At 36.5% G+C, this 16,700-nt stretch overlaps 2 protein-coding genes across 11 annotated transcripts in view; one reads left to right on the top strand and one right to left on the bottom strand.

Moving 5' to 3' along the window:
* HNRNPH3 (heterogeneous nuclear ribonucleoprotein H3 (2H9)) overlaps positions 1-10,464 on the top strand; it is an 11,068-nt gene extending 604 nt beyond the window's left edge. For 3 of the 7 annotated variants that reach the window (XM_010852160.1, XM_010852162.1, XM_010852159.1), the window contains 9 exons: positions 4,523-4,657; positions 5,180-5,318; positions 5,831-6,015; positions 6,477-6,563; positions 6,834-6,949; positions 7,690-7,825; positions 8,807-8,902; positions 8,982-9,074; positions 9,252-9,554. In XM_010852160.1, coding sequence (XP_010850462.1) covers positions 4,546-4,657; positions 5,180-5,318; positions 5,831-6,015; positions 6,477-6,563; positions 6,834-6,949; positions 7,690-7,825; positions 8,807-8,902; positions 8,982-9,074; positions 9,252-9,328 — 1,041 coding nt within the window. In that variant the 5' untranslated portion in view covers positions 4,523-4,545 and the 3' untranslated portion in view covers positions 9,329-9,554. Of the gene's footprint in view, positions 53-457; positions 546-4,522; positions 4,658-5,179; positions 5,319-5,830; positions 6,016-6,476; positions 6,564-6,833; positions 6,950-7,689; positions 7,826-8,806; positions 8,903-8,981; positions 9,075-9,251 lie in introns of those variants that run through there. The other 4 variants (XM_010852163.1, XM_010852165.1, XM_010852166.1 and 1 more) reach the window with 4 other exon arrangements.
* A 237-nt stretch (positions 10,465-10,701) lies between these two features.
* RUFY2 (RUN and FYVE domain containing 2) overlaps positions 10,702-16,700 on the bottom strand; it is a 45,058-nt gene continuing 39,059 nt past the window's right edge. For all 4 annotated transcript variants that reach the window (XM_010852172.1, XM_010852171.1, XM_010852170.1 and 1 more), the window contains 2 exons: positions 13,287-13,364; positions 10,702-13,195 (listed from right to left, as the gene is read on the bottom strand). In XM_010852172.1, coding sequence (XP_010850474.1) covers positions 13,052-13,195; positions 13,287-13,364 — 222 coding nt within the window. In that variant the 3' untranslated portion in view covers positions 10,702-13,051. The remainder of the gene's footprint in view (positions 13,196-13,286; positions 13,365-16,700) is intronic.

Raw genomic sequence — 16,700 nt, forward strand, 5'->3', positions numbered from 1 at the left:
TCCTCTTTCTGCTTTTTGCACCTCAGCTTCAGAAAACTGATTTAGGAGGCAGGTGGGTGGTTAAAGCTTCGCGGAAGGGATGAGGGTGGGAAGGAAGCGAGCAGGGAAAGGCTGGGCACTTGGGTGTGGGGAGGATCTGGGCCGTCGGGCGCGCTCCCGATGGAAATGGCGCCGGATGGGCCTGGCCTTCCACCGAGGCCTCCCTTCCTCCGCAGTCTCTGCTGGGCTACCTGGGCCGGCGGGACTGCGAGCGACTTCTGACGCAGATTCCCAAGATGAGAGAGGCTGGAGCTGGGGGAGGAAAGCCAATGGCGACGAAGGCGCTCAACTCCTAAATCCAGGACAAAGGAGGCAGACGGCCTCCTTTGTAATTCCGCCGCCCGGTGGCGAAGGTTTTTAAGCCAAGCTTGGCTGCCAGGCTAGGAAGTGGCGTACTCTCCCTAGCTCTCCGGTCTCTAGAGCAGCTAGATAAACGAAAAGTCTCCGGGGCGGAATAAAGGACGCTTAGCCGGCCCTTATATTCCACATTTGGAACTTCGAAAAGAGTACGTACTCATTTTCCAAAGGGTTCCCCCCCTCCCCGCCTTCCCATGCTTATCTTAAACTTATTGAAAGACTGTGGGTAATTGTTTTGTAAGCAGAAAAGCGAGTGATTTATCAAACAGGAATTTGAAATGGGCTTATTTCAAATAGATGAACTATGAAAATAGGCATTCTGAACCTTTGAGCGGGGGTGGGATGGGGTAATGGTTTTGTGTAGTTTGGCAAATACTGGGTTAGAATTAAATAGGAGCTTTATTTGGGGGAAACAGTTGTTAAAACACCACCAGTGATGGCAAAATTGTGTATAGGAATTAAGTCTCCAAGGATTGTATTTTGTGCAAAGATTGTAAGGCCATGGAAACAAAACACTTAAAAACACAGTTAGGGTATATTTTGTTTTGGTAGCTAAGCCTGTTTTCTATTTGGTGTGTAGCATTGTAGTAACATTTTGACCAAGAAAATAAGCCTGCTCAACAGAAAGACAAACAGCAAGTTCAGTCATGTGATGTTGCGATGGTTTTAGTCCTTAGAACATTGGAGAATTGTGTCTGTAATTTTCATTGAAGCCGTACAAAAGGTGTAGGCATGGCTATTTTTACAGCTTTTGAAAAAATACAGTTCGTATTGCTGAAGATTTTCTGTGCTTCTCGTGGACTTTGAAAAGACAGCCCAGTTTCCTATAAATTATCAATAGTATGTGATGTAACAGCTTCCCTGATTGAATTACCCTAGAAACTTTTTTTCTTGCCCTCTTTTTCATCTGCATGGTAATTTGGAAATCCACCTAATTGCCCTAATATTTTTAATAACTGTTCTTATGGTGTTCTTATTTTGGTAAACAAGTGACTGAACTGCAGTGGCTGGTAACATTGTTCTAGAAAAGAACCCAATCATTTTAGAGGCTTCACTTTAGGTAGTAGTGGTGTCTCTTATTTGTTTTTAAAATTAAGGAGCAAGCACAATGAAAGCGGAATGATGAAAAATTTCCGTGTTAAGTATTTTATCATTTCTTGACCAAATTTTGAGGTTCCTTGTCATTATTTAGCAGCAGTTGGGCTACCGTTTAGAAAGTTACTAATGCATCAAATCCTTATTTTGTGTATTATATTTATGAAGATGGTATATGCCTCTGTGTTACAAAGGAATTTTGTCTCTTGCCTTTGTTGGTTGCCTTTTCTTAACAGCTTTGGGATACAGTTCATATACCATAAGTTTCACCCACTTAAAATCATACAATATGTGGTCTTGTGACTGGCATCCTTCATGTAGCATAATGTTTAGGAAATTATATTTTAAATCTCATATAGAACTGACCAAGATTATCCTAGTATTCCAGCAGCTGGTATTCTAACACTAGGAATTCTTTAAAAAAAATTGCCCCTGGACATTAGCCATTAGACCCTGTTGCAAAGAAAGGTTGAGATGGATTATCCTGAATAAGTAGTAAATGCTTATTTAGGTAGTTTCTGAGACAGCTTTATTAATGTATAAGAACAAATACTCTATTTTAATGAGTTAAGAATCCATCTTGGTTTTGTTTTTTAAATAGAATTCTAGGTTCAAAACTTTTGAGGAGATAATAGTGAGGCTTTATTGGGTACTCTTCATACACGTGGGATGGACAGTTGGCTTATAAAATAGTTCGTCTTCCGAATCTGTTTAACTTAGCCCAATTTAAATTGTATTAACAGTTTGGTTTTTTTTTTTTTTAATAGACTATTTGTTTTATATAGATCTCATTGGTACAGGCTGATCCAAACATCAAAACTAGTTTCCTTGCTAGTGTTTCTTGCAAAGTGCTAATAATATTTATAGTAAAGATAAGTCAGTTTCCCTCTTTGGGAGGGAAGGAATTTGTTCATGAAACAGTACCTTTACACTGGGGGGAAAAATGTTCTAAATGATATAAAGCCACCACTTCTAAGATCTTTTCACAACAAATTAGATTGACTTTGCAAAGGTCTTAAGTTTTTCATTGGGAGGTTAACAAATGGGGGTTAGATCCTTTGCATTTTTTCCACTTCTGTTGCTAAATTCCCCTTTATAGAAAACGGTTATGTCTTGGGTTGCTGCGTTCTTTTTTGTTTTTGTTTTCCCCTTAAGAAAATTATCAAGATCTCCAAAATGTCTCCTTTTCCCAAAGCCTACTTTCAGGGGGACTAGCTGATTAAATTGTCTAGCTGTTTATGTATCCAAGTAAACCTTTCCAGAGACCCTCCTTTTTTTCCCCCTCTCTCTGCTTTAGACAATTCCTAAAGGTGCTTGAAAATTTAAGCCTCTGTTGACTTTGAAAAAAACTTGTAACAGTCCTTATTTCCTTTCAGGATTCAGGATAGGTTCCAATCCTTTAAGGTTTAGTTATTTTGTTTGTAGCTTATCTCATTAGTTTTACAAGGCCCCTTAGAATCCAGTAACAGTTGCCACCATTAAATGATTACTGTGTTGCAGACTAAGCATGGATTCTTCCGAGTCCAGTGAAGTATAAGTATGACTGCTACATTTTACAGTTGAATGCAGAGGTTAAGTAGTTTGCTTATTAATAAATTAAGTAGCAGTGAGTGACAGACTAGGGATTCAAGCCAAGAGTTTCCTTTGTCTTAAAAGTTCTTCCCAGTTACTCTCGTGCATAAGAGTTAGTTGTAATGTCAGATAAAATCTTGAACATCTGTGTCTAGACTGGCACTTAAGATAGCGAAAAAAGGCAGAGTCGGACTAAGCACACATGTGCAAAGCAAACAAGTACAAAGGTGATTCATATACAGAGGAATTTGCTGAATAGCCACATTCGGATAATTTCTGCATTAGCTTATTTTAAATGCATGGGTTCTAGGGGGAAATTTTTCCTCTTTGCGGATGCTACCCCAAACAGTTGGGTTAATAATTAGATCGTGTGAAATTAAGTATTAATGAATACTGCTTATATGAAATATCCTCAAGCTTAAAGGAATCAAGTGAACAAATTGTTTTGTTTACAGGGGAGGAGGTGGTGAGGGAAAGGTTTGAAATATTCAGGTGAGTAGGATTCCTACAGCTGCATAGAGAAATTTATAAGATCTGGTAAGTTTCTGCAGCTGAAGGACTTCTGCATTAACCTCTTGAAAATGTTTGGGAATTGTAAAAAGAAAGGGTGATTGTCTCAGGATGGGAATTTGGTGGATGAGTTCTTTTGAGGGGGGAAGGAGGCCTGCTTGTACCCTAACTTTCTGAATGTGATTGCATTAATTAAAAAAAAACACAAGAAACTCAAAGTAGTGAGTGAAGTGGTTTTTAATACACTATCTTCAATAATTGCCAAACAGATGGCTTTAAAAAGCTGTTTTTGGGTGCCCTTTTATCTTAGTTTTAAAACTCGGCCTAATTAAGTCAGTAATTTTAAAACTTGCTTTTGGGGAGTGTTTAAATCAGTTTTATAGTTAACAGGACTTTTTTCCCCCTTCGAAAACAATTTGGTATGTTCAGAATTACAGTGCATCTGTTAAGGTTAGACTTTAGTACCATTTTTCCAACATCAATAGGAGTATTCATTGTACTTCTGACTTAGGCTCTTACTGTGAATGGATGGTGGTACTATATACAACTTCGGAGGTTTTGTGTTTTTTTGTTTTTTGAAGAATTTGTGTAACTATTTCACGTGAATAATAAAACTTGGAAAATGTTAAGGAACATTTGAGACATGAAAAGATTAGAGTTGACATTAAGATGGACAGGGTCAAAAAAGTAGAGTTTGAACACTGATGGTAGAATTATGAAGTTTTCTTAAAATTACAACATTTTAATACTTAGAAATTCAGGATTGGGGGATGGGTTAGGTTTCACTGCCTTTACCCAGTCTTGTCTGCCCTGTAAGAGAAAGGTATTGTACCATTGTATAACCATATGTTACATTTGCTGTTGTGCACCACTGAGAGTTGGTTCTTCAGTACCTCTGGCAAGAGTGTATTTTGATTGACTGCTTTGTGTGCTTGTTTATTTTTTATAGCATTTAAATCAAACGGTATTGAGATGGATTGGGTTATGAAACATAATGGTCCAAATGACGCTAGTGATGGGACAGTACGACTTCGTGGACTGCCATTTGGTTGCAGCAAAGAGGAAATAGTTCAGTTCTTTCAAGGTACCTCTAGTATTAGTCAAAGTTTAGTAGTATTTTAATTTTATATTTCTATTACTCAGTTTTTAATTTGTAAAACCCGTTTGGGGGACTTTTTGATTTGAGTGTATCTGGGTTAATGTATTAAGTTATGAAATGTGCTCCAGTTAATATTCAATACAGAATGTGTAAATATGTAAAACCTAACTAATGTGCAATGAACATAATTGAAAGTAATTATGTATGATGAAATGAATCATGAATTAGCATATGGAGCATAGTTAAATTTTATTTTTTTCCATGTAATATTAGGTGGCCTTTTGTGAGTGTGTATGTAATTTTAAACGACATTGGTCGCAAAAAAACAAATTATATGATCCAGTAATATTTGAAAAGATCTTCCTTTGTATTATGGGGTGATGGGGAAACTAAGCTTTTTTTTTGTTTTGTTTTGTTTAGACTTGTTTTAAATATTTGATTCAGATGGGAATGTTTCAGCCTTTAACACTGTTCCCCTTGATGGGGTTATTTGTCCTTGGGTTAAAGGGTTGGAAATCGTGCCAAATGGGATAACATTGACGATGGACTACCAGGGGAGAAGCACAGGGGAGGCCTTCGTGCAGTTTGCTTCAAAGGAGATAGCAGAAAATGCTCTGGGGAAACACAAGGAAAGAATAGGGCACAGGTGGGGATGGAGAGTTTGGGATGGTGTTAAATTTTTATTTTTGGGGGTTGTGGGTCACTATTGCTTTAATGGGGGGGTAACAGTAACATTTTTCTGGGGTAGTTTAAAAGAATTGATAATTATCTAAATTTAACTTGGAAACTACAGATTTGGGTGGGGAATTAATGCTAATAGTTTGCTTAAATTAAAATTAGATTGTTTCCATTTTTCTGTAGGATGATGTTGATAAATGTTTTTGTATAATCAACTATTTTCTCTAAACATCTATTATATACTAAACAAAAAGAACTTGTATTTTGTGAATTGTTTTCAAATGACTTAATTTGTTTTTTAAAACTTAAATATTAATTATTTAAGTTTGTAGGTATAAAAGAATGTTAACTTTTGGTGTATTTAGGCAATTTTAATTGGGTTATATCTAGATGTAGAAAAACTTACTGCATTTTGCCCAGTATTTTATTTACTCTAATACATTTATGCTGAAACCTGTACCTTAAACCATTTTCAAATAGGTATATTGAGATCTTCAGAAGTAGCAGGAGTGAAATCAAAGGATTTTATGATCCACCAAGAAGATTGCTGGGCCAGCGACCAGGACCATATGATAGACCAATAGGAGGAAGAGGGGGTTATTATGGAGCTGGGCGTGGAAGTATGTATGACAGAATGCGACGAGGAGGTGATGGATATGATGGTGGTATGTGTATCTAATGAACAAAGGTTCTGTTGTCATTTTCTTAATGTTCCTGACACTTTGTCAAGAAATACAGAAATGGCAGTAATTTCAGTACCTACTAGGTTTAATAAATCTGTTCATACAAATGTGGATTCCCATGGGCAGCTATGGGACTTGATTGATGCGTGTATTGGCACCTAGTTTACCTACACAAAAATTTTTAAGAGATTGCCATGTTTTGACCTTTTCTGTTTGGCATCAGGATAAAAATTTTTATGTCTAAATGTGTGCTTTTCATACAAGTGTTAACTGCTTTTTTAATATACACTAAAATGGGTGTTGCAAACTTGGTTGGAGGGGTTGCAAACTTGTAACAATATAAGTTAACCATAGTGCTTGTCAGAAGATACATTTTTATAAACTAGATAATAAAAGTTTATCTCTTGAAAGCTTATTCATGTATTTCTCCTTAAATTACACAGGTTATGGAGGTTTTGATGACTATGGTGGCTATAATAATTACGGCTATGGAAATGATGGCTTTGATGACAGAATGAGAGATGGAAGAGGTAAGTATTAAAGATGGTGATTTTTAGGTGAATTTTAGTATTTGCTTTACATGCACTTAGTATAGGTGACTTGTATACAAAAATCAACTCAGGCATATTTCAGTGTATTCCTACATAGGGCTTTATATAGATATATACTTACAGAAAAATTTCCATATGATATTTAGAAAAACTTAAGTGTTAGGATTACTTGGGATGCCGGTGAAAAGTGTGTAAACAGGGAAAGGTGTGTATAGGAAAGAAATAATCTTTGGAAATTTTATTTTTTAGGTATGGGAGGACATGGTTATGGTGGAGCTGGTGATGCAAGTTCGGGTTTTCATGGTGGTCATTTTGTACATATGAGAGGACTGCCTTTTCGTGCAACTGAAAATGATATTGCTAATGTGAGTAATTTTAGTAAGTGGTTTTATATATAATCATAGTGTCTAATTTGAGTATTCTATGTAACAAGTCAGTTCTAGTGGTTTGGTTTGGCTTTCCCAGACTGTGATTAGAAATGAGGAACTAAAAATAATGGTAGTAGATGGCTGCTATTACTGATTTGAAACTGCTTCATTACAAATTGGTTAGAAAATAAGCAAATTTCAGCCCTTGGGGCCAAGTCAATCACTCATTATTTGTTGAGACCCCAATGGCCTACAAAGCTGAGGGTATTTATCATCTAGCCCTTAAAGAAAAATTTTGCCATTGATCTTACTGGGAGCCAACTGGACTAATTTTCAGGTGCTTTGGGGGGTGACTTAAATCTGATTAACTTGCAGTTAGAATTAAATGATATATTTTGGGACCTATGCATATACAGTTGGTAGGTTTATCAGACTCTGTTCTGATTCATAATACCCAATTTCTCTGCATGTCAGTCTCTCGGGTCACTTAATTCAAACAATTTTGAAATACCTTTCTTGGGAGTGGGCCGAGGAAGCTTGCTTTTCTCTCTGAGTGTAGTCAGGAAAATGAGACTTCTTTCCTTAGAGTGTAAACCCTTCTCTAGCTTAAAATACTTTTTAATATCACCTGGGTTATTTTTAAAGATCACTTTGCATTTGTTTTAATAGACTTAAAAACAATGTGCATGGTAATTGTCTTTCAGTAATCTAAAAAGTAAAATAAGTGTTTTCTTTAGTTCTTCTCACCACTAAATCCAATCCGAGTACATATTGATATTGGAGCTGATGGCAGAGCAACAGGAGAAGCAGATGTAGAGTTTGTGACACATGAAGATGCAGTAGCTGCCATGTCTAAAGATAAAAATAACATGCGTAAGTAGTATAACCCTCTCATTTGTGATTCCTCAAATGTAAGAGGTTCTAGGAGCTTAGTGGTCTGGGACCTGAAACCATGTGGCTGCTAATAAGCTCAGACTTGGCTTTCTGATGGGGCTCTCTATTGAAGAGTTTAACTCAGGCTCTTTATACTTCACCGATTATTAGAGCTTAAGTTACTAAACAGGGAAAATGTTTGTTGCACTTAAGTTTTTAAGCCATTTGGAAACATTGATAACTTGGGTGAGTTATTTCTCCATGTCATCAAATTTGTTTTTAAGCCATTAATCTCCACTAGTGATTCCCAAATTTGAGCACACATCAATCACTTGATACTTAATAAAAATAAGTTGCCCTGTATGCTACCCTCAAGGTGCTAATTCAGTTCTATGAATGGGCCTGGAATACATATATATCAAGGGAAACTTTTTTTTTTTAATGGGCACACTGGGTCTTTGTTGCTGTGCAAGGGCTCTTAGCTGTGGCAAGCAGGGGCTACTCTCTAGTTGCAGTGTGTGGGCTTCTTATGGTGGCTTCTCTTGTTGCAGAGCACCGGCGCGCGGGTGCTTGGGCCTCAGTAGTTGTAGCTCTTGAGTAGCAGGCTTAGTAGCTGTGGCACATGGGCTTAGTTCTGCAGCATGTGGAATCTTCCCAAACCAGGGATTGAAACTGTGTCCCGTGCATTGGCAGACAGATTCTTAACCACTGAACCACCAGGGAAGTTCTGGAATTATTTTTAAGATGTATACCAGCAGGTTCTAAAATAATGAGTCAGCCCTTTTATAGATAAGGAAACTGAAGCGTAAAACACTTGTAACTAGTTCAAGCTTGAACAGTTTAAACGAACCTTAGATTTTAGTTGTATCGTCACTCCACTAGGAATTTGCAAGCATTCTTTTTCACATTAATGTTAGTCAATCTTTCTGCACTTATTTATAAATTTTATTCAACATTCTTTTTTCACCTGTTACTCAAAAGAACATCGATACATCGAACTTTTCTTGAATTCAACTCCTGGAGGCGGCTCTGGAATGGGAGGTTCTGGAATGGGAGGCTACGGCAGAGATGGAATGGGTATGTAAAGCTTTTTAAATATTAAGCCGAGTTAGACACTTAGCAAGTCAATCTCAAACTTTTTTTTTTTTTTTTAAAGATAATCAGGGAGGCTATGGATCTGTTGGAAGAATGGGAATGGGGAACAATTACAGTGGAGGATATGGTACTCCTGATGGCTTGGGTGGTTACGGTGAGTGTCTTTTACTCTGGTTCAGTTTGAGTCCCCATATGCAGTGCAGTTTAAAGTTCATATATTGTTCCTTTTTTTTAATTGAAGTATAGTTGATTTACAGTATTGTTTATATTTTTTAATAACTTATGCATTTGTATCCTCTACTAAACGGTTCTTAATGTCTTTTTTCCTAAGGCCGTGGTGGTGGAGGCAGTGGCGGTTATTATGGGCAAGGTGGCATGAGTGGAGGTGGATGGCGTGGGATGTACTAAAAGCATAACCACACATACAAAAGTCCTGACAACAGCATCTGGTCTACTAGACTTTCTTACAGAATTACTTTCTTTTGTATTTTAAGAACTTTATAATGACTGAAGGAATGTGTTTTCAAAATATTATTTGGTAAAGCAACAGATTGTGATGGGAAAATCTGTTTTCTGTAGGTTTTATTTGTTGCATACTTTGACTTAAAAAAATAAATTTTTATATTCAAACCACTGATGTTGATACTTTTTATATAGTTACTCCTGAGGATGTGCTGCTTTCATAAGATTTGGGTTGATGTATTTTACTATTAGCTCTACACGAAGTAGTTTAATCTTAAGAGGACAATGGTTCACCTCTGCATAAACTACAAGTCTTAATAAGCAGACATCTGGAATAGAGCTTGGAGAATAATTAGTGTTACTCTTTAATTTCTCCTGGACAACACTGTAAATATAAAACCTAAAGATGAGTTTAGGTAACTTCAGGAGTATAAATTGGCTAATTCTATATTTTCAGACATTTATCTGGCATAGCTCTGAAATGTTAAAAATCCAGGAGGTATCTAGACTTAATGTATATTCATAATTGTGTTACCTGCAGATGGAAGTGTTGGAAGTTTAGATTCTAGCTCTAGACTTTAGAAGAAATCCCCTCAGCACTTGACTGAAGTACCAAAAAAATGTTTCCCAAAAGTGATAGTTGTAAGTCCTCAAAATGTCTTAGATTAGGTTAAGGTTCTTGGTGACAAGAGATTCACTACAAGTACAAAGGTATTTACCGTGGAGTATAATTCTCACAGGTGTATTCCGTTTCCAGCCAAATAGTTAAAGCATATGGCTTTTAAAACAACTGTATAGATAACTACTTTTTAAAACTGTAAGACACAAGTCTGTGTCTTGAGAGTGTTGAGATTGGATTCTGCATCTAATTTGTTTCGAGTTTTAGAGCCATTGTATTTAATAATTTTATGTAGCAAGGAAAAAAGGTGCTTTATTTTTAATCCCTTTGATCAATATGGCTTTTCTTCCAAATTGGCTAATGGATCAAAATGAAACCTGTCAATGTGAATTCAGTTATTGAACTTGTTACTTGTTTTTGCTAGAAATGTTATTAATGTAATAAATATCAGTATGGGAGATGAGTATGGCGTCTGTCCTAGAATGCTTTGTTGTCAGTTAATGATTAGAAACCAAATTGGTAGAAGGTACTATATCTAATTGAACATTAGACAAAGTGACAAAGGAATAATTGCTGCTGCTGTTAAAGAAGGCAGCTTGGTAGCATAAGTGGAACCTATCAACTGGAGCAATGATTCATCTTACTGCCTGTACTCACTCCCTTAATTACTAGGCTCACACCACTTTTCTAAAACAGGCTTAATTTTTCAGGTGTTTTATTTGTCATATAAAATTCACATTTTAGAGAAGTGTGAATATGAGAATTAATAATCACAATTCCTTGGCACCATGATAGCATTAGGTTACTACTAGATGAGGGTGTAACAGTACACAAAGTGCACAAAATACACAGTTCTATTACATGAAATCCAAAATTAGATTATGGTTTTTAGATACAAGTCAAAACAAAATGGAGCAAGTTTCAGTATTTTCTTAGAAAAAGCCTGCCTGCAAAAGACCCAAATCAATGGCAATAACATGAGTAGTGAAGAATTTAAATTGGGACTAAAAATCATGGTTTATTTGTTGAATGAAACCAGGGTTGGTATTTAAGAGAATCACATTTTAAAGTTTAAGCACAATAATAAAAAACAGCACTTGAAATTTTTCATTTTTGCTTATTCTCGTCATAAAAATGTTAACCCATCCCATCAGTACAAAACAGTTCAAAGAATATAATTCATGTTTCAAATACTCCTATCAGAGCATTAAAGACCACCTATAAATCTGTATGTCCATTCTGATTGAAGACTAAAAACTGGATTATGGAAAAGAAATCTGAAAGTAAAACAGTGGTTTCATACTTGGGCAACTTAGAAAATTAATTTTAAACCTCAACAGAAGTATGTACTCAGGATAACGATCCTGTAGAATAAGCAGTGCTATCTTAGTGGGGAGGGAGTAGCCATGCTTTATTTAGTAGTGCTCTTAGGAGTAATGTGGATACCAATAATGGCATGTTTAAAAGGTACAAACTCAAAAGTGCATGACTTAAGACTTAAAAAAGTAGAACCCCAAGTGGTGATGCTGTTGAAACGGTTAATTATACAAGGGTAGTTTTAAAGATTAATTAAATTCTTGGTATGCTATAAACTATTAACAGGGATTAGTGTTTACTGACTTTATGCTTGAAATAGTTCAAGTATATATGTAATGGCAGGGCTCTAGGTCCTGGCTTGGAGGTGCTAATAAATGGTATTTTACTCTACTGTAGTAGACTGCCACAGTGTAATGCTTCCTAAAAGTTACTGGGCTGGAAAGGTAATACAGAACTTTTTTTACTCAAACCTGTCATAATCAAAGGCAAAGTTTAACTGTATTTTAGATTTCTCCTTAAATGCTAAGGGAAAATCAGGAGCCTATAATCCTGGCTATTACATTTTTTTCTAGGAAAATTTATGTTTTGACATTTTTTTGGCCATGCCCATGTGGTATGCAGGATCTTAATCCAGGGATCCATCCTGTGCCCCCCTGCAGTGCAAGTGTGAAGTCTTTACTAGACTGCCAGAGCAGTTCCTATGTTTTGACTTTTAAAGGTGTGAGTCCCCCCTAAGAAATGGATATAACTTTTCAAAATATTTGGAGACAAAGTAATACCTCTTTCAACCACTATATCTGAAAGTTCAGCAAAATACCACATTGACTATAGAGAAGGAAGGCATTTTCTAATGCAAAATGGGCAGAGGAGGGGAAGCAGATAAATACAGTTGACACTTTACCAAGGTAATGAAAAACCTGTTGAAATAGTAATACTAAAATGTGCATTTCCAGTCGTTCTCGGAACTGTGAGTCTTTAAAGTGCATTAAGAAAAAATTACAGGCACCATCAAATATCAATTTGACAATCTGGAGAAGAATAATCTGAAACTATTTTTCAGAAGGCCTTTGCAAAATAAGGCAAACATGTAGGCTATGCTCTCTGGCCTCTCCATGGCACTAAGAAAAGAGTTACATAATAACTACTCAGACAGCATCTGTACCAGTTTTACTTTCACATATTCAACTCACAGGAATTCTTAATGTATAATTTGAGATTTCCTTTGCCATTTTTATTCAAAAATAACAGGGCATGCTTTAAAGTAACCTTAGCCTAATTCCTGACTGTAGTTATCATGTAACTCTTTTCTTAATGCCATGGAGAGGCCAGAGAGCATAGCCTACATGTTTGCCTTATTTTGTAAAGTGCAGTCGCTCAGTTGTGTCTGAGGGTTGCAAAGCGTTGGACACGACTGAGCGACTTCAGTTTACAAAATAAGGCAAACATGTAGGCTATGCTCTCTGGCCTCTCCATGGCATTAAGAAAAGAGTTACATGATAACTACAGTCAGGAATTAGGCTAAAGTTACTTTAAAGCATGCCCTGTTATTTGAATAAAAATGGCAAAGGAAATCTCATACATTAAGAGTTCCTGTGAGTTGAATATGTGAAAGTAAAACTGGTACAGATGCTGTCTGAAAGCTGCTTAAGGGCTGTCTGAATACATTGTACACACGTTCATATGTAACATTCATCATTCATTGTAGGTACTTTTCATACATTAGTTCTGGAATATTATGGCAAGTTAGATGAGCATCTTTGAATTAGCAATGCGTGACAGGAATCACAAACCCGTACTGGCTTCGGTGAAGAAGGCAAAGGCAGTTCGTTGTCAGAACAGGCATTACAGAAAATTTCCCCACAATTTCTACAGTGGTGCTATTAAATGGAAAAATCAGAGGGAAAAAAATGAGTAAAATTAGCCATATTTGCACCAAAACTTTTGGACTCACTTCCTGTTCTCCCTTACCTTTCTCTTAGACAGTGAGAATTCCTTTTCACAAAGTTTACAATGTGTTGCTTCTTTGTCTTTCAACCAAACCAGTCCCTGATAGAGGAAAAATATAATTATTAATGCTCAAATTAGTACTAAAAGATACATGAAAACATTTCTGACCAAGAGCATTTTATAGGAATATGCATACAGATAAACCAAAAATCAGTCCTCCTTTTTTTTTTTGACAGATTTATTGAAACAGTTGTAGATGAAACAAATGTGGAATTTCCTTCAAAATAATCTGGGTGAGGAAAAAGGGACATGCTTATATAAATAAGCAAGATTGACCATGTATTGATAAATAGTGAAACTGGATGATGGTTCATTTTACTCTTTACAACTGAATACTAGAACATTTCATGACAAATGTTTTTAACAAAAATCCACTATGGATAGTAACTAAAGAAAGAATCTTAATGTCTAGTCCAAAAACACTTAAAGATAAGTTTTCACTGTGAAATACATGAGTTTGGCATTATGTATGTATTATACACAACTAATCCACAAAATTTGAAGAGAATTTGTAAATCAAGTGATTGAGTTCTTTAGGTAAGACTTCACCTTAAATTCAGTTCTACAGTGCTATAAATTTCCCTTCTGTAACTCACAAATTTAACAGATACTCTGTAAACTTTTATAGCAAATGTAAGTAGTCTTAAACAGGTAGAAATTAACTTGATACCTAAAATTTCTAACTAACTTGACTCATTCTTAACCAACCAAGATCTTGGCTAAGAAAAGCATTTTTCCCCCTATGAAAGCAACTTTGTTAGGTGGTTCCCATTTTATAATGAGAAGACCTAAGTTTGAAAGAAGTCCTGTATTTCTGATTAATCTCATCACATGTCCCTTTTGGAAACAGCCCAGACTAAGCTACACTGCTGCTGCTGCTTCCACAGAACCAAGTATATCTGACTCTTAAGTATATCTGATTCTAACTTGGAAGAGAGAGCAAGCAAAATAGGACCTACACCAGCTAACGAGAGAAAAATCTTACAAGTGGAAAAAGCCACAGACATTCTCAAAAGCCTGAGTTTTCTTGAAAGCGTCTTCTACCTGACAGCATAATTCTTGGAAGAAACTAAGATGAAAAGAGAGTAAGCATTCAGGGATCAAGACTGCAAGGTTAATTTCACAGTCTTATAGCAGAGGTAAGACAAATGGTATTGGGTTACTGCACTTCAGGCACTCTTAAGGCTTCTTAGAACACAGGACTGTAAGAAGTGAAGATATAAAAACAAAAAAAACCCTAGACAGCTCCCATCAGATACAGAGACTGACCAGCAGAATCACATGATTTGAATCATGGAATTATTTTTTTTAAAGCAAGATGAGGCCTTGAAGATAATTCAGTCTAACTTGGAACACCATAAAAAGCAAAGTGATTTGCCAAATGTCCCAAAGTCACATAGTGCAAGCAACTTTGCTGCCCAGCTATGTTTGTAAGGACGAGAGCCTGACATGAAGCAGATTTCCAAACACCATCATTTGGTTCAAAAGTAAGTAACGTTCTGACATCAGGGTTGAGCTTCCAACTTTATTTCCAGACTTATGAACTTACCTTGCACCTCTCAAGGAGAAAAGCTGTACAATGTAGGGTAAGCCTAGTGCATTAGCTAGAAGGGACCTCAGAACAGCACCCTCAAGCTTTCATTTTACAGATTAAAAAAACTTGAGATCCAGGGAGCTGAACTGCTTCCTCAACAAAACAAAGCTGTTTACAAGCAGAGCCAAAACTAAAGGGGGCAAGCTACTGCTCTGCAAACAAATGGCTATTTTTCTCTGCCCTTGGCATTCCAGAATGTCAGCTACTCAGGTTAAATCCTCCAAACGGTATTAAGGATCCTTCTCTGAACAAAGTCAACTGCTCCAGAGAGAAGTAGATACCAACACTGGGAGAAGATACCCAACAGACTGGAAGTTGACAGATTTCTCTTTGGTCAAGGCCTCCCTGTCTATTACAACACATCCCCACCCACCTAACCAACACACACCAGGCTTCCAAGATTTTTTGTGCCTTTCATCAAAACTGGGAGATTTTCTAACATTTGAGGAATGATTTGGGCATGAAGTACTCCAGCCAAATAAACAGAAGAAAATATTCAGAGGAAACAGAATGGCAGCAATAAAAGAAAACATTAAAGAAATTATAATGGAATATCCTCAGAGATAAAACAAGATGTTATTTTAAAAAGGAAAAATGAGCAAATAGGAGCCTGCTGAATATTAAAAATATAGTAACAGAAATAAGTCTCACAGAAGGTGGAAACTTTAGGTTTAATTTCCAGTTTATAGGCTTAAATAAGGGGATAGAGGAAAAAATACTATTTAGAAGAAATCAGATAAAATCCAAAACATAAGAAACTGCAATAGCTGGTTTACAATAGACCCATTGTAAGAAATAGACCCACTGTAAGACAACAGACCCATCAACTGGACAATAATAAGCACCAAAAAAAAAAAAGTCATATAAATCCATTTTCATACACATAAAAATGGAAATCTAGATAATGTAGGCTAGATATGAACAATAAAACTGTTAGAAAAACATAATGATTAACAAAAACAGTAGACTGTTACTGTAGGGAAGGGAATGCAATCAGGGAGCACACATGTTCTACCACAAGCTAAAACAGTATGCTAGCATTTTTAACTTGTACTGTACATGTCCTCTTGTATATATGATATATATTTCACAGTGAAAAATTTTTACAAAAGAGCTTAAAAAATGACAGTTGGGCAAACATCCCTACGTATCTCCTAAAAAAGTGTGAGAGCAGAATAAAGGCATACAGATTCATAAAATCTTTTATTATTCATTCACCATTTTCTAGGAGGCTATTGAAGGAAGCATTGCCCAGTAGGAATTCCATGTTGATCAAGTGGTTAGGATTCCATGCTCTCACTGCCAAAGACCCAGGTTTGATGCCTAGCTGGCTAACTATTTATAAAAAAAGTCCCACAAGCTGTGTGGCAGGGCGAAAAAAAAAGCATTGAAAGAATGAATGACAACAAAGGGAAATGCCAGGACAAGAGTGACCAGACCAGACAGGAGCAATAAAGCAGAGAACTTCAATAAGTATGACTCTGATGGAAAAAGAAAGAACTGATTCCTTAATTCATTTTTACCATGTGAAAAACTTCTATCAAAAAGCATTTAATAGAAGTGTTTGTGGAGAAGGCAATGGTACCCCATTCCACTAGTACTCTTGCCTGGAAAATCCCATGGACGGAGGACCCTGGTGGGCCGCAGTCCATGGGGTCGCTAAGAGTCGGACACGACTGAGCGACTTCAATTTCACTTTTCACTTTCATGCATTGGAGAAGGAAATGGCAACCCATTCCAGTGTTCTTGCCTGGAGAATCCCAGGGACGGGGGAGCCCTGT

Source organism: Bison bison, unplaced genomic scaffold, assembly GCF_000754665.1.
Source record: "Bison bison bison isolate TAMUID 2011002044 unplaced genomic scaffold, Bison_UMD1.0 scf7180017864309, whole genome shotgun sequence".
Lineage (NCBI taxonomy): Eukaryota > Metazoa > Chordata > Mammalia > Artiodactyla > Bovidae > Bison > Bison bison.